This window comes from Leguminivora glycinivorella, chromosome 15 (assembly GCF_023078275.1).
Source record: "Leguminivora glycinivorella isolate SPB_JAAS2020 chromosome 15, LegGlyc_1.1, whole genome shotgun sequence".
Classification (NCBI taxonomy): Eukaryota; Metazoa; Arthropoda; class Insecta; order Lepidoptera; family Tortricidae; genus Leguminivora; species Leguminivora glycinivorella.
The window spans coordinates 7,184,474-7,203,411 of record NC_062985.1 but is presented as its reverse complement, the minus strand read 5'-3'; the positions used below and the strand labels follow the sequence as shown (position 1 = coordinate 7,203,411).

General features: G+C 35.7%; 1 protein-coding gene, 1 long non-coding RNA gene and 1 other non-coding gene across 3 annotated transcripts in view; 1 reads left to right on the top strand and 2 right to left on the bottom strand.

Moving 5' to 3' along the window:
• Positions 1-674: 674 nt before the first annotated feature.
• Positions 675-1,637, bottom strand: LOC125233953. Its single transcript, XR_007177907.1, has 2 exons — positions 1,122-1,637; positions 675-1,010 (listed from the first exon to the last, which is right to left on the bottom strand). It is a non-coding gene; the product is annotated as an uncharacterized LOC125233953 (long non-coding RNA).
• Positions 1,638-5,476: 3,839 nt separating this feature from the next.
• Trnas-cga lies at positions 5,477-5,550 on the bottom strand. The gene has a single exon. It is a non-coding gene; the product is annotated as a tRNA-Ser (tRNA).
• A 958-nt stretch (positions 5,551-6,508) lies between these two features.
• The window catches only part of LOC125234265 (actin-binding Rho-activating protein-like), a 75,397-nt gene continuing 62,967 nt past the window's right edge, over positions 6,509-18,938 (top strand). The window contains exon 1 of the mRNA XM_048140477.1: positions 6,509-6,699. Coding sequence (XP_047996434.1) covers positions 6,643-6,699 — 57 coding nt within the window. The 5' untranslated portion in view covers positions 6,509-6,642. The remainder of the gene's footprint in view (positions 6,700-18,938) is intronic.

The following is an 18,938-nucleotide window of genomic DNA, read 5'->3' as shown; positions in this document are numbered from 1 at the left end:
CTGTCTGGTAGATCGAGAAAAAGAGTACCTGAAAACTAAATTAATGAAAATTAAAAAATAAATATGTACAATTTTAAATCAGACTGAGCTTAAACGAGTTATAAAAACATGTTTTGGATTTGGATCTCAATGTTTTGTATACGACATGACATGTTATCGGGTGTCTTAGTGTACCTAACAGTGTTACTGAATGTTAGTTGTATATGTTATAATAAATGTGAACTTGTGTCTAGGAAAGATGTAACCGGAGTTTGTAATGCCGATTGTTTAAAAATACAGTGTTTTAAGTCTTGTTTTTCAGCTGATGATGATTGAAAATCCCAAATATATGGGAATAATACATTAGTGCACATTTTGTACGTTAGTGCGATGGATTTGATGTTACCAACTAAGGAGAGGTGTTTGATGTTCGCAATATATGAATGTGGTCAGTTTACTAAAGTTATTGTGATGTTACGAGTACTTGTAAGAATATGAAGTCTAGGTGGCTTTGAAAATGTATACGATGTGTAGACAGGCACATCACTACCACCATGGAACTTAGATTTTCTAAATATTAGGATTTATCATGGATTACATATCTATAGATAGAAAATGTGGTTTGTCTAGTCCAAATCTCAATAAATAATAATATATATTTACTCGTCTTAAAATATAATAATAAACTTTTGTTAATGAATTTGTATTTCCGAGTCGACTGAGTCTGTGTTTCTATTTCTATAGCGCTATAGCGAAATATGGTCAAATTGAAAATTAATCGTTCTGTTTAGCGTTCGAGCAATCTATTCAAGGTAATAATGTTCTATACATAAGTCAATGTCAAAATTAAACATTTAAAATAAATAGTTACATTTCTTGTCCGTCGCAAAAGTTGTTTAATACCGAATAGTAAAGGTAGATAAATTTAAACTTTCTAAACATTTCAAACCACGTTAATGCGTTGAATAGAGTGTTGCAGTTTTTGAACTATCATGAAAAACGGATCGCTTGCCATTACCGCTGTTCACTACCTGGCAGACAAGCATGGTCGCGCGATAAATGATAAAACATCAGGCCGTCCCTATCGAACTTACAAATAGTGCGATAGGGGCGGCCTGGTGTTTTATCATTTATCGCGCGACCATGCTTGTCTGCCTGGCCTCGTCTCCGAACATCGCCATCGTGAAGCCCATGTGTCATTCATTTGTAAATAATCGACTACTCTCGTCCTTCAGGGGACTACAATACAGAGCGTGTGATAATACATCATTACAAAGTAACAGTATTATTTATCGTTTACCGTGTACCAATAATCATCCTATGTTAGTTTCATCGCAACACAACGGCTTTCGGATTCGCGGTTCGAGCTAGAGTAAAAGAAAAGCGCACAGTGTCCATTAACCTCATCAAATTAAAATTGTAACTGACACGTAACCTTTACCATTTGACAATACTTGGTAAATATTATTTTTAAGTGTAAATGTGATCGTCACATGCATTGGCATCATTGTAAGTCTGTTACGCTCCAATTTTAGTATTAAAATCACTAAACATTGCATATATCTTTGTATAAATGCATATATGTAAATGTTACATGTTTAAAACACATTATTGAATTTAGAATTTTTATGAAAAAATAAATAAATATCCGTATTTCAAATATATCTTGTTTCGTTTCATTTGAGTTCATTTTCACTAAAACCTTCCTGTTCGAAGGCTCTCCTTCTTCTTTTTTTTTTTTTTTTATTATAAATGGACTTACTCTCCTTCCTTCCATTTTCTCCGTTTCGTTCGTTTTTTACATCTATTATTTTTCTTCTTCTCATGTGGATGTTTTCGGACGGTGCGGGGTTAGAAGGCATTATCGCCTTGTCCTTTACATCACCGAGGCCGGACGCCCAGGGTATTACGTAGCCAAATGGCACAAACGCTCACGAAACGCTCACGAAACGAAACACTTGTAGATATTTACATCTCTATCGCTCTTGCGTATTGGCGCGACAGAGCCAGACTAGTAGACTACGGCTACGGCATCAGCAGGGTTAGCACATGATTGCCGCGAGAGTATCTCGCCGCGAGATAGACTACCCGTCCTTGTGTCATTTATACAGTTAGAAGAAGACGTGTGATCTATAAACTTGACCACAACCGCTGTGCCGCTCCTTAGGTATGCGCGGGGAGGCGGGGTGCGGGCAGGAAAGATCACGGACACACAAGAGTCTGTCGTCGTGTCGGATAGATCTGAAGATACCGAAGTACAATATTTTGGCTCTGTATAGGTACATACTTATTATATCCAATTTTTATTATGGTACAATACGATTTTTAGGTAAGCACAAATAAAAAAACCAATATAAGTCAAATTAATGTGTAATTATCGGAAAAATTAATAGTTTCGAGAGTTAAAACAGAATCAGTTCGAAAAACAAAAAAACATAAGCTTCTAGTTAATGAATACAGTGACTATTCTGACATAGATTCACTTTTATCTTCATCTTCCATTTCGCTACCGGAACTTGAATCATTGTCATCCTGCAAATTTATTATTATGGGGTCAATAATATTGTCGAAACGGTTGTCGCGATCCCAGTAATCGTTTTCATTTTTTTGGACATGGTCATCACACCTCTGCCATTTTTCTGCCGTGAACTCCGAAAATAATAAATTCAGTGCGTTTATCTTTTCATCTAGAGAAGAATGAATATGGTTTTGCGCTATATTGTTTTTAACATCAGCCCATACCAATTCGATGGGGTTCAGATCTGGATGGTATGGAGGTAAACGCAGGACTGTGTGCCCATGAGCTTTTAAGAGGTCATCGATTCTGTAAACAGGCTCTTTTTGAGTGGCATTTATAAGAATTTGCAGTTGATCTTTTTTAATTTTTTCCGGAAATTCAACATTGTGACGCCGCAGCCAGTTCTGCATTTCACTTTTGAGGTTTGTCATGGTCGGTTTCTTATCAACTTGAACGCTGTGGTAAGACGCGTTGTCCATCACAATGACAGAATTCGGCAGCAGTTTATCTTTCAACTTTTCATCCACCCACTTATAAAAAGTAGGCCCGTTCATGTCTCCATGGTAGTCGCCAGTCTTAGCATCGGATTTAAATATAGTCAATGCACCTTCGACCAAGCCATTTCGACTTCCAGCGTGAACGATTACCAAGCGTCGTCCTTTCCCGATGTCAGTGTGAATTCCAAGTTCCGACGATGATTGCCAACATTTGCTAACATTGTGACTGGCGTTAATATATGTCTCATCTAGGAAATATATGTTGCGGTTTTCACTTCTATATTTTTTTATTTCTGTCAAATATTTCCTCCGCCACTCTGTAATATTAGGCTGCTCTATAAGAAGATGTCTTTTCGATCTACATTTTTTGAACCGGTAACCCATTGTGTGTAAAAGTTTTCTCAAATATTCTCGTCCACAATTCAAAACACCATCTTGTCTCAAACTTGACAGTAACTTACGAATACTTGGCACTGTTTTTTCGATCTCATAAAACTGATGAATCTTTCTCCTGATCACTCCCAAGTCAAAATCATCAATTACATATTTTTTCTTTATAACTTTCGGTTTTTTGGGCGAATTAAATTTCGGTTGGCCCTCATTTTCAATTGATGAATTTCCTACAGATATTACATTTATTACGGTTCTTTGGCAGTACCCAGTAGCTTCGGCCACAAGTTTGGCGATATTTGCGTCACTTTTATGTTCGAAACTATCTTTGTCTGCTTTTCTTTTCCTAAAATATTCCGCCACTTTGAAAATGACAGCTTTAACATCTCGAGATAAAGCACGACCCATCTTTGGATATTCTATCTCATGTGCGTCTGACATAGACAGCCCGCAACAGATAACACTACACGCCGCCACGAGCGACGACGGCGGAATGACAGAGCGCAGTGGCTGCTCTGCCCCCCCGTCTCGCCGCTCGCATACCTAAGGAGCGGCACAGCGGTTGTGGTCAAGCAAAAAAACTAGCGTTTAACTCTTATGGTTATCGAGTTATTAAACAAATAAAAATAATTACTGAACACGTGTTTGACAGTCTTTACCACTTCCCAATGTTATTTGTTTTGACATGTGCCGTCAATCACTTGACACTAACTTGAATATTATTCTTAAGGGTCACTCACACTAATTAATTCATTTATTATGTATGCAAAACGCTGAAAAAATTGGTTTTAGCGAATTTAACTAAAACTGATATACAGGGTGGTTCCTGATAACGAACGTAACAACATGTCGATTTTATCGGAAAACAAAAAACACGGTGTATATTATTAAGCTGCGTTTTCATTTAGTGTTCTGAACAATTTTAAGCGTGCATTCGTTCGTTCGTGCATCGATAAAGGTATGGAAGTCAAGTGTTTCCACACCACACCAACGAACGAATGCTCGCTCAGAACTGTTCAGAAATACTGTGCTAAAACGCGGCTTACTAACTGAGTTAGAGTGTTCTTATACTTTATTATGATTTACGTAAAAGAAACCCACATCGTCATGTCATCTTTGACGACCGGTCTGGCTCAGTCGGTAGTGACCCTGTCTGCTAAGCCGCGGTCCTGGGTTCGAATCCTGGTAAGGGCATTTATTTGTGTGATGAGCACAAATATTTGTTCCTGAGTCATGGATGTCTTTTATGTATGTAAGTATGTATTTATCTATTTAAGTATGTATATCGTCGCTTAGCACCCATAGTACAAGCTTTGCTTAGTTTGGGGCTAAGTTGATCTGTGTAAGGTGTCCCCAATATTTATTATATTTATTTATTTTATCTTTGGCTCCTCCTCTTCCTACCCATGTCATAACTCAAAAACGCTTAAAATATCGATGTTTTTCATGGGTGTATTTATGATCCGTTGATTCACCACAACGCGACGTAGGTAGTACAAAAATGACATGAATGAAATGAAAATTGTAAATAAAATTCATTCATGAGTGGCCACCCAATTATGACTATGTCTGACATTGGCTATATCTAGTATATCTACCTACTTAAAGTGCAGTAAATATGAAAAACGTTTTTTACCACACCAACTGATAAAGGCTCTCTTTGCTATTCGAAAATAGATAGCAAAATTGCATTTTATCAAAGACCACAAGAGTGCAAAGTAATTTCATACAAATTTTAACTTGATGTCTTAAGCTCGCTGGTAGACTTTACCTATAAATGATGATTATGAATCATAAATATTGAATAAATTGATCTATTTGATTTAGTTTGATGTTTGTTCGTGTTTTTGGTGTAGTGAAAAAAAAACGTGTTTCACTCGGTGGCAAAGTTTCTTTATTAACCTTCGTGCTTTGAAACCCTCGCAACGCTCAAGATTCCACTTTTTGAACCACTCGCTACGCTCGCGGTTCAATATTGGAATTTTTGCTTGCTCGGGTATCGGGTTAAAAAACAGCTTTGCCCCCTTGTAAAACAAATAACAATTTTTTGTTGTAGCAATTTTTATATTAAAGGAAAAAATGGAAAAATTTACGCTTCCGGCGGGACTTGAACCCGCACCATTTTTGCAATCGGTGCAATGCTCTTACCAATTGAGCTACGGAAGCCACGCCGGACTTCGCAAATCCTTCCATGCCTTTCCTTTTTTACACGTCTTGGGGTGACGTCTAGCGCCATCTACCGACAGACTATTACATCTTGTAACGGCACTGGAGTCTCAAGTTATATTGAGAATTCACCAGTAACAATGTGCTAACCCATACTAAAGTAATTTTTATTAAGCAGAAACGTCTGCTAACGATTCCAAACATTTTTATATTAAAGGAAAAAATGGAAAAATTTACGCTTCCGGCGGGACTTGAACCCGCACCATTTTTGCAATCCATTTTTTCCTTTAATATAAAAATGTTTAGAATCGTTAGCAGACGTTTCTGCTTAATAAAAATTATTGTAGCAATTTTTGATCGCAATTCTGTCGATAAACATTTAGGTAATCTTGAGTCTGTTGTCGAGGTCCAAAATGGTCACAATTTCTCATGTGTAGTCTGCCTCTTTTGCACTCATAGACTGTCTACATACGTGATAGCTTCACTTTCGCGCACTTCATGTATCTTTAAGCATTATAAAAAATTAAAAATGACAGGTCTGTGAAACTTAATATAAGTCTACTTACTGTCTGTCTGGAGTCTAGTTTTTCGTGTAATGTCTGCATTAAGTACGGGAGGAGTGGCCGAAACTTTTTAATACGAGAAACTTTCTAAAATAACTTTTACATGACTCATACATACTTGCCATCTTATTTCTCTTGTGTAAAAAGAAGTTGACGGAACAAATAGACAGCAAAAGTTCCATTCAACTTTTGACTAATCCACGAAAAATGTTATAAACAAGAAAAGTTCCGAATAAATGTGTCAACTTCCCATCACGACTCCGACGATTATGAAAAGCTATTTACGGATTTGCAGACAAACAGATCGGAACGCAGACGCTTGGCAGTCCATGCTTTCGTAGCCGTGACGTCACATTACAGGACCGAGTATTTAAAACACGTCACCCATTCATGAAGTTCTAGTTTGAAAGAACATTTCATTACCAACGGCCGTCGCGTACGCACGTTGCACGTTCGAATTCGCGCGCTATTTATACCGTGTTTTTCAAGAACAAAGGGTTTATATATACCGGTAGTGTGCGCAGTGAAGATGAGCGGAAATTTTCTGACTATCCCTGGGGATGAGCCGATGCAGAGGCGGTCACGGGTAAGGCTTCCCTGTTGTTGTTGATGCATGAATGAAAGCCGTTTAAATAGGGGTGAAGGCGAGTTAGAAGGCTGCTATTGCAGTAGCATATAACTTACATGTACCATTCATTTATATCTAGAGTACGATACGATTATTTCATTAATATGCCTGTTTTATTATTATATCTTAATCTACAAAGAGATTAATTATGACGGTAGTATAAAATACGCATAAAGCAAACGTATAACGTGCAAACGCTTTAATTTGTTCGTCTCTATCGTGAACGTCTGACCCATAATTTGGCTTCGAGGCGTTTTATTCACGAGCATTTGCCCAAAAGAAACTTCCTGTGTTATTTATTGTAGCTCGAGATATAATTAGAATATTAATGTTTCTTTTTCCACGTCAACCGCATGCATGCATGAAAGGGGTCTTTGTGTACTATGTTTATTACACTTGTTTTAAATCGTAAAATCTTTCATACTTTCAATTAATGTCTATGTTTGTATTACTATGTTTTCATCTTTCATTATGTGTGACACGTGTCTGGCTGTGAGGAATATAATTAACCGACTCCAAAAAACAGAGGAGGTTCTCAATTCGACTGATTATTTTTTAAACAATTGCATTTTCTGCTCGGAAAGAGAATTTTGTAGAAATAGTTTAATTTATAATACGATCTCTTTGCACATCTTTTCGCACTTAGGTCCACTTGCACCACCGAAAACGGAGGGTTCACCCTCGGGTTAACCCATCATTTTATATGGAATTTGACAGATGACAGCCCACTAACCATGAGTTAAGTGGTTGGTGCAAGTGGGCCTTAGTGTTTAAGTGCAAGTCAGTAGGTAATGATCGTTATCACTACAGGGTGGCTAAATGATAATGATAGTAGATATCTATCTCTATCGCGCTTGCGTATGATCATTATCACTACAGTTATCTTGAATAACGACTGCTGAAAGTTTTGTACAAATGATTTAAAATTTTAAATATAATCAACCCTTAAAAGGTAGAAACCATTTATTTAAATTAACTTATTCAGACAAGATAATAGACTATCGTGCCTAAAATATATATGTGTGTATCTTGAATTCTTGCAGATACCAAAGACATATATAACTCCGTATAGACAGATAAAATCTAAGAAAAAAGCGTACCTCAGTACCATACAGAAAAAGGTACGGTGGCCTAGATGGCGATACACCTTAAGGGTATGCTCAGCAGATGGCTAATATTAATATTTGACATTTTAACACATATCAAGCTAAGAATATGGGCCAAATTGTCAGAACTGAGGTTCAAAAGTTTTAAGCCTGTGTCAAGAGATGGTAGTCTATGCACTGTGATAATTTTACTTCGACAGTAACTCTCTATAACACTCGATTCTCTTTGCAGATACTTATCTACGCCAACTTATTTAATGTTGAATTTACATTCAATTTAAATAATACTGTAGGGTCTGTAGGTATAACAGGTATAATGATATGGTATCGCTAAAAATGTTTACACATTTTCTAAGAACGTGGAATAAATAATACATTACGTTACGATACTAGTGCGAAAAAAAGGAAGTTCGAAACTAGTGGCGGTAAATAAATACACGACCGAAGGGAGTGGTTTAAATCGACACGAGTTACGAAATTCCTTTTCGCACGTGTATCGTACGACGTTTTTCAGTACAGATGAGCCTCCGAAGTTTCGATATAATGAACTACTTACTTCTCGCACTAGTGCGTAAAAAGAACACCATCCTGCACTGAAATATTACATTACGATACAAGTGCGTAAAAAAGGAAGTTCGAAACGAGTGGCGATAAATTAAAACACGACCGAAGGGAGTGTTTTAAATCGACACGAGTTACGAATTTCCTTTTCGCACGTGTATCGTACGACGTTTTTCAGTACAGATAGCACTCCGAAGTTTCGACCTGGCATATAATGAACCACTTCTCGCACTAGTGCGTAAAAAAAAACACCATCTGTACTGAAAACAAATTATCATCTTCATACACCTAATAAATACAGAACATTCCGCTCCCAAAGCAAATTTAAGGGAACTTAGGAATATTAATTAAATTGAATCGCAAATACAGAACCGATGAACAAACAGATAAACAGTATATCTTGTTTACATAATAGGATCACATTAAGATTAAAATAAAATGTTGCATGACTGTCTCGACTATATATCTCCAACGCCGTATAATGAGAACTATAATATATCGTTCAGGCGGAACGCAATATGTCACTTCTGTGAACTCTTTTCAATGGCAGATACGTTATACCAAAGACCTATATAACTTCGTATAGACCGATAAAGTCTAAGAAAAAAACGTACCCCAAAACCATACAGAAAAAGGTCCGGTGACCTAGATGGAATATGTATCCGCAACCTATATAATATATAGGTTGTGGATACATATTATACGTACATATTATACGTATACGTACTCGTATAAAGTATATTATACGAGTATAAGCAATAATTTGTACATATTCTGCTATTTTGTCTTGCCTTGGATGTCGTAGAAAATGTCAGTTATCCATGGGCTGAACAACTAACAACCTATTTATCACTGTAATATATTTTTTTTTTTACTTTTTGCTAGTGAACAGTTTCTTGTAACCTGCCAACAAGCGTGAGTTTATGTACATAAACGTTCAGTACGTTGTAATACATGTAGTGTAGGGACGCCGCCCGAAAGCAGGCGTGTTACGTTCATTCAGCCCGTTTCCCTGAAGTGCAGGTTACTGACATGTTATTATTTTCCTGCATTAATTTCTTGTTATTGCAGCTGATTTTTACTTTAGACATTACTCATATTATTAAATTATAACGGGACTTAATCGCGTAAAAACTTACGTCTATATTTAACCCGACGTTTCGGACATGACATTATGTCCGTGGTCACGGGTAGACTGGCTGGGACATCTTCTAGCTGTACGAGTTTTTCAAACTACCCGCACTTGATTGTCATCAGTCACTTTTACGCTAGGGTTGCCACTCTGCCTACATACAACACTCACGACATCCCATCATTAAGTCCCGTTTTAATATAATAATATGAGTGAAGATCGTGTTAGTTTAAATCAATATTTAGACATTACTGTTACTCATCTACGCTGCAATGAAATGACAGCGTTGTTGAGGTTAAGAAATCTTTAAAAGTGTAAAAGTTTATTGAAACGTCCTCTTGGTCTTTATACGTGTAACCGGTCAAGACTTCCTTACAGCAAACGTCACTGGGACGTTTACTAGAAAATGACACATAGAATCTATAAAGTTCGCGTGTTCCATCACTAGCTATTTCACTTAAACAGGGATATGACTGTAATTCTGTCCTACATTTTTACAACCATACATAACCCCAAGTGACCTAAATAATTTTGTAATATAAATACGCGAAACCAAATAAAAGACTCAATAAAATTTAAATTGCGTTAGAGTAAACACAGTCGCCGCGGGGTTCGCTAAATCATTTGAGTGGTACACAATCTGTTTTTAGAGTTCCGTAGTTAAAGGGGAAAAATCGGAAACCCTACAAGATCACTCGTGCGACATTATATCTAGGACAGCCTAAGTATTTGTTCCATAACGACTGTGGCAATAAAATTCAAATTCATAAACAGACCTAACGAATGCTAACCAAAGACGGACACGTAATTTAAAAAAAATAAGAGCCACTTTTGTGGAGAAATGGGAAAGTTTACAACGTTTTGCGAAATATACCGTCTTATACTTACTTAAATCAAAATTAATGAGCTCATTAAGAAAAACTTAATTATTATAAGATAAACTTAATTAAAAAAAATCCATTAGGTATATCCGAAACTACGATGTAAAAAAATATTGAGATGCCATAATTAGGCTTAGGACTTTTTATGGCATACCGTGGTTCTAAAATCCGTGGAGTCGACATATGAAAAATTTACGAAGTCTAAGTCAAGGTCCAACAGTATGATGTCATATTAAATATAAGTATTTTATACATACTGTCACAACGTTACCTAGTTAATTTTAATCGAACGTAGTTAATATTAACTAATAATGTTATTTATTAGTAAATTTTATCAAAATCCTGTATAATAAATAATACCAAAACAATTACTATTAAGATAAAATCAACTACGTTCGATTTAAATGAACTCAGTGACGATGTGACAGTGTGTATAAATATTTATATTTAATGTGACATCATACTGTTGGACTTTGACTTTGAAAATTTTTCATATGGCGACTCCACGGATTTTAGAACCACGGTATGCCATAAAAAGACCTAAGCCTAGTCATAATACGAGTATCACGCAAGACAGAGAGAGTACATCAGTACAGTCAACCAAGAGTCGGATTAAAGAACTAAGATGTGGTTAGGCTGTATAAAAGGCAATAAATAAAAAAGATTCATAAAAATGTTCTGATGTACGGAGCTATTTAAAACATAAGAGCGACTCTCATCCGGTTTTTTTACCGTAATAAAGCCTTTATATACGTTTATTCGCGAGCCAATTTTATGTGGCAAGAGCACAAGTGGCACTATTTCTCAAAGCAGTATATGACTTGTCATGGTGAAACTTCAAAGGGCCATATGTACCTACTGTAAAACGTCGTACGATACACGTGCACTTCTTCTCCGCAGTTTTATCGTGATATATGTGTTATTGTAAAAGCCGGAAGTGAGAAATATACGTTGTTTACTTTGAGCTTTTACCAACATTTATTTGGTAAAACCTAGGTCTTACCAGGGCAGGGTATATAAATGTTGTATCAAGCAGAAGTTTTGGGGAAGTTCTAAGAAAAACTTGTGCCACTTATATCTATGAAGGTTATCTAGGAGTTTGTACAATCTATAGAGGGTTCGAATTGGCCTTTTTGGTCTTACCTCATTTGACCATAAGTATTTTTCAGTACAGATGGTTTTTTTTAAGTGGTTCATTATATGCCAGGTAGAAACTTTGGAGGCTCATCTGTGCTGAAAAACGTCGTACGATACACGTGCAAAAAGGAAATTCGTAACTCGTGTCGATTTCAAACACTCCCTTCGGTCGTGTTTTAATTTATCGCCACTCGTTTCGAACTTCCTTTTTTTCGCACTTGTATCGTGACTATTAATAAACAGCGGCAGTTAGAAATAAGTTATAAATAAGGAGCTATCGTTTTGCTCGAGTAAAGAAACAACCCTATTACTACAACCTGATCGATATTATCATTCGAACATACCGTATTGCAAATATTTCATCGCGTATACATAAATTTTAGATAAACGCCATTATTACGTCGTTACTCCCGAGGTTATATGAGAATAGGTATTTATGATATAAACAGTTCAGAGTAGTATTTCATTGATTGATCAAATACTACGATGATGGCAGCTTCCTACGAACGCAACATTCAAAATGTGGGTCGATCTCTATACTCTAAAAAACTAAACGTATTTTCCCCTCACTAGCTCGGAAACACATGTTTTGTCCTTTAATACCAGCGGGTAAAAACGCATTTTATCCACTAGTGTACTAAAGTAATTTGACCTTGAATAAAGTTAAATTAACTGCTTTAAAATTGACAAAAGTAGTTGAATCTAGTAATTAAGATGATTTACCACCCGTGGAACTACTGGAAGCAGTGATAAATGTATTTTCTTGCGTTGTAGTTTCCTCGCTATAGTGAGGGGAAAAGTTTTGTGTTACACTCGGGTGCAAATGTATTTTACTTCTCGTGTGTTAAGAAACTCGCAAGTTCAGGATTCTATTCTCGAACCACTCGCTTCGCTCGTGGTTCAACTATAGAATCCTTTCACTTGCTCATTTTTCAATTCCACACTCGGCGTTAAAATACAACTTTGCCCCCTTGTATAACAAATAACTATTGTACTGGACTGAGTGGTTGCATAATTTCATTACCTATGATGTTTCAGTTATTTTATTTAAACATTATTTCGAAGTACCTAGGGTAGTATGTGTGCCCCAATTATTTATTACTAGCTTATGCCCGCGGCTTTGCTCACGTTAAATTCGAAAACTACGCAATGCTCCATACAAAATTGCTCCCCCCCTTTTTTTAAGGAAGTGGGGGTTAGAAAGAGACAAAAAGTAGCCTAAGTCACTCTTCATCCCTTCAACTATATTCACTTAAAAATATCACGTCAATTCGTCGCTCGGTTTTTGCGTGAAAGACGGACAAACAAACAGACACACACACTTTCCCAATTATAATATTAATATGGATATATCCTTCAGATTTTCACTTATTGACGATCAGGGATGTAATATTTGTACGAGTATAATCGGCATGAAAAGTACGAACCCAGATAAGTCTATTTTTAACCCCCGACGCAAAAACGAAGGGGTGTTATAAGTTTGACGTGTCTGTCTGTGTGTATGTCTGTCTGTCTGTCTGTCTGTCTGTCTGTCTGTCTGTCTGTCTGTGTGTGTGTGTCTGTCTGTGGCATCGTAGCTCTCGAACGGATGAACCGATTTTGATTTAGTTTTTTTTGTCTGAAAGCTGAGTTAGTCGGGAGTGTTCTTAGCCATGTTTCATGAAAATCGGTCCACTAGGTCGCGGTCGGGGGTTTTTTCAAAATTTTAATTTTGTTCCCTAAACCTTCTTTCTATTTTCGCAACGAAACCGTCAAGTAGAACCTCTTAAATATCTGCCTCTTACTTAAACCATGTTCAAAGTGACTATTTAGGAAAGCCTCCATTCAGAAGGAATTACTTAAAGGACGTTCAATTCTCCCCCATATAACCATAATCGGTCGCCGTTCCTACGCAAATCCTCCTATTTTGTGTACACACAGGTCTTCGGGTCTCAATGCTTAGTCGCAGTACGGTCGACGTTTAGTCGCGGCGACCCAAATGGGGACGATTGGTAACAGGCACAAATGGTCACAGAAGTGACAGAAGTGTGCACTACGCGTGCACACATTGTTACCGTTTGGCGACTACTTTCCCAAAATCATTCGTTCATTTCATTCTTTTCAAATGGCGACTGTCAGAGACGTCAAAGTAAAAAAGAAATAAAATCATTTGACATTAAAATGTAATGGCGTAAGAATTTGTTAAAGATAAATATTGTTTGCATTTGTAATATAATGTGGGCTAATTACCATGGCCAATTAAATTGCTCGAGTGATTTCATAAAATAAGTCTAAATTTATCAACGCGCCATCAATTTACCTCAGTTTAACCAGTAATAATATTATTGACTACTCGGTGTTTGCGTGTTATGTATATTGATTGGTGAAGTTTTAGTGCTCTGGTGCATATACTATACTGAAATAATAAAAATAATGCCTAGAAAACCAATAAAGTTGTTAAGATATGGATTAAGACGGTAATATTCCATGTAAAAAACAGTCGCCAAACGGTTACCAAACGGTCAACAAACGGTCGCAAAATGGTCGCAGCGTACACGCGTGACCGAAAGCAGAATGGCTTCTTGTATTCATTTTTTTCAGGTATCCTCAAACTTTATAAACAATTAAATATGCCGTCGTACTCAGTTGCCCTCACTAAAGAAGATTAAAAAAAAATTGTAACGTGCGTACCGAGCTGCTGGGTTGTAAAGGATCGGGGATCATATTATTATGGTCTTCTATAGAGCAACTAGTATTGTGCGGCATTTCACAATTGACACTTGTTGAAGTAGTCTTCATTAATTTACTATCAACATTCATTTCAGCGATCTGTACTTCTTTTGTCAAGATTTTTGTATAGATAAGTGTCTACAAATTTGTAATGTTAAAGAGACATAAATAAAACGTAGTAGAGTAAATAATGTGTTTTTTTTGTAACCCAAACAAAATACTTGTAGATACGAGTGCGGAAAAGAGGAAAATCGATACGAGTAGCAATAAATTAATACACGAACGAAGGGAGTGTTTTAAATCGACACGAGTTGTGAATGTCCTTTTCGCACGTGTATCGTACGACGATTTTCAGTACCTAAATCTAAGCTAAGAGTTTCGACCAGACAAGAAATGAATCATTGCTTGATTTGCTCGCACTACTGCGTTAAAAAAAGCAGCATCTGTACTGAAAAAACTATCATTGCGCAACAGAAATTCTATTAATATCACAGTAAATACTCTATTTCATTTGATTCCTACTTTTATTGTGTAAAGCAACACTACACTTCATTTTTATCAATAAGAATTAAAAATTATATATTTAATACATTAAGTAACTATAAAGTGCTTATCTATTTGTATTATCATTCTGCACTTTTCTTAACTTTCCCACATTTCTATAAAATGTCGAAGAGTGCTTAAATGGTCGTCGTCGTTTATTATTATTTAATTCGCTCATATTTAAATGATTCAAAGCAACCAGTCCACAACTTCACAAGACAGTTTGAGAAACCTTCGTATTTCAGATTGTCATTTGCGGATACAGTGGTTTAGGAGCAGTTCGGTAATCAGACCTACACATGTGTGTACAAATTCTGTCAATGTCACTGTCAGAAACCGTTCTGACAGTGACAATGACAGCCACAAATTCGTCCACATGTTGTTACCGTTATGTGTGCAAACGTCGACTAATAAAGTGTCGTTAAAAGTCATTCTGACAGTGACATTGACATCCACAAATTCGTACACATTTTGTTACCGTAACGAGTGCACACGACGACTACATTTTGTTATTGTATCAATACGGTCGCATTGTTTGCACGCCGTTACCACGCGTTATGTCACATTTGACAGTTAGTTACTGATTTGAAGATTTTGCGACTGAAATGGTTGTATGGGCCGTTGTTTATCCAATAATTGAATGAACTTTCTGGAATAACGCTTTTGTGAATTGAAATTTTAACACTGAGATGTCAAGTTAAATATTTCTGAAATAACCTAACCACAAAATTAAAGTTTTGAAAAAAAACCTCGACATAGTGGACCAATTTTCATGAAACATGGCTAGTCTGACCGTCCGTTCCGGACCGTCCAAAATGCTGACGCGCGCGGCGCCGTCGCCTTGGAATGCACCGGGCGGCGGGCGATAAGCGCGTTCATGGCTCAGGGTCGCCATGTGGGGATCGGAGTCAGGTTCGATTAATGGTGAACACGTGTTGATAGTTCAAACGATTTATTAATACTAACTCGCTTACACATGCATGCAATACTTGGGTGGATTTCAACATACTCGAAATTTGCCTAATTTTGGTGGATTTTTTTAGTTTTGTAATTTTTGTTGAAATTATGTACTGATGTTACATAACTAATTATTAGCAATGTTATGTATCAATGACCTTTCATTATAATAAGTAGTTTTAGAGAAATTACGATTTCAATGACATGGTCGCCACCAAAATTGGTCTACCCACAAAAATAAAAAATAAAATCTAAAATAAAGCCTTTTATTCATTTTTCTATTATTTTCTACTTGAAACAATAAACTTTTAACATGTAATAAATACTTTTCAAATAGAAACAAAAACGTTACTGCCCTCAATATGTTCACCACCAAAATTTGTGCAATTTTGGTGGAAAAATATTACGACCCACCAAAATTAGATATTTTTGTGTGGGGCGGACCAATCCAGCAAGGTATGACACTTGTGTCATGTCTAAATGCAGGAACGAACCTGAATGGTCATGTTATGACACGTTTGTTCGTCTTCCTGCGTCTCGTTTAACCATAAAAATGATTTCAATACTTACCACCAAAATTGGTTCTTTCCCCCGGACAACTTTTGGTGCTCAGTTATAAGTGTCAAATTGTATAATAATATTGACTTATGTCATCTTAAAATATACTTAATGTAATAAAGAATGAAGTTATGGCAAGTTATCTTTATAGCTGCGGATTTACTGGATTTACCATAGCAATAATCCGCTAAAAACAGGCTCTGGACGCTACACCAAAATTAGAATTTCGATGGAAAATTATTTTTAAATAAATATACATAACACTTGTAACAATTTGCAATGTTGCCGAAGGTAGTATTTTAGGATTGGTTTTCATAAAAAAAATAAAAACCCGGAAACAATTAGCCCACACAATGAATTTCAGCTCCGCCACAAAAAAATCACGCTGAGAAATTCACCCAGTTTATGCCCACTACAGACAGGTACGATATTTTTGAAAATAATTCTATAACAGTAGTTTTATTTCATATACAGCGTTTAATCTTATAAATTATGATTTTGAATCATAAATATTGAATAAATTCATGGATTTGATTTAGTTTGATGTTTTACAGTCAGTATTTTGTTCGTGTTGGTGTGGTGAAAAATTTTGTGTTTCACTCGGTGGCAAAGTTTGTTTAACCTTCGTGCCTTGAAACCAACCAACGCTCAAGATTCCATTTTTTGAACCACTCGCTACACTCGCGGCTCAATATTGGAATCTTTCGCTTGCTCGGGTATCAATATTAGCACGTGCGGTTAAACAACTACTTTGCCCCCTTATAAAACAAATAACTATTATCGAGTATAGTCTGTCCGACGGTTTAAGAGCTAAAAGCCATAAAACTTGTTACAATGGCATACAATGGTTAACAATAGATGAATAATTAGCTTATCTTTATGGCTTTTGGCTCTTACACCGCCGGACGAACTATAACATATTCTTTATTCTCATGGTAGGCGCCTAGAGTACCTACGAAATTATACTCATAGATACTGGCATAACGCCAGGCTCAAATATTTTTCTACTAAACAAAAAGCGTTCGTTGCGTATATTAAACTGAACATATTACCGTTATAGCGTCGCTGGGCGATTTTGCGAGCAGCGTGCTAATCAATTTGATTGTCAAGAAAAACTTTGAAATCTAAAAAATGTTGGGACACAGTGAATGTTTCACAAGCTTGTTTGACATGTGTATTATGCGGTCTGGAAAGGCAGACTAAATAGAGATTACACAACTGTTACATTTAATTTCAAACTCAGAAATATCTTCAAAGATCTTCAAATTGCTTACTTAAAGTTTAGGCTCTTATGTTAGAATTCATCAATCAATCAATCAATCAATCATCATTTATTTGCAAGAATACTTAATTGTAGTTACAGGTTGTTCTTGTAAGAATTTTCAGTCACAGTATTCTATCGTGGTTAAACGATGTGCAAATATTAAAGAAACAAAAAAAAGCTACTAATACATAACATTAGGATTACATTAGAAAATTATCATTATTACGGTACATTGAATATAATTTAATTTGAATTAGACATTGATTACCTACTTATTAATATTATTATGTTCAATATATTCCTTTACACTATAAAAGCATTGTTCTAATAGAAAACTTCTCATTTTCTTCCGAAAATCAGTTGTTTTTAAACATCTTATATCATTGGGAGCATTATTATACAGTAGAATACACATATTATATGCATTATTTTTGTATATAGCCGTGTTGCATCTTGGCTGATATATCAGGTTTTGATATTGAGATCTCTGTGTTCCTGAGAAGAACTCTGATCTCATTTTAAATATGTCTGGCCGATCTCTTACAAATAGGCATCCCACTGAGCATGAAACTTACAATAACTTGCAGTAAGTTTACATACCTCACATTTGTAAGTTTAGAATGTAAGGTCGGAGAAATATGACAACAACATTCAACTTATTGGTAATTTGAAACTTTCAGAAAATTAGTAGTGCTATATTATTGTAACATGACAAATGAAAACTAATATTATAATATTGCAAGGATGTTTTGATTACAAGTTATTTAAATGTTCATTTATTACATTGCTGCAACAAGGTATTAGCTATATTACATATGCAACGTTACAGCAACATTAACTTTTAAACATCAAGTTTTCAATGTTACTTCAATGTCTAAACTTAAAGTTTCCCAAATGTTCAAAATCAATATTACTGCAACTGACCACTTGAAATATTGGTTTTATGCAGTTGCTGCAATATCACAAATTAAGATTTACTTCAATAAAACCTTTTGATATAACCGGTATATTTTTTTTGTAACATTACAGATAATTATAAATACAATGTCACAGCAATTGCTTTTTTTAAAGAATTCATTTCTCAATGTTGCACCAATTTGTAATATTTACGTTTATTGAACATTTCACATCAACATTACAGTCATTGACCGTTTTAAATATACGTTTGATAATTTTGCTGCGATATCACAAAATTAGCACTCTTTCAATGAGTCTATTTATAAGGGCATAACATTACGGTAAATTATAAACAGTGTAAATGTTTAAGCTAGATTTTTTTACATTGTTTTTCTACTCCTCTTTTGGAGATTTCACATTCGGTTATTCTCGAGAAAATTCAAAATTGTTAT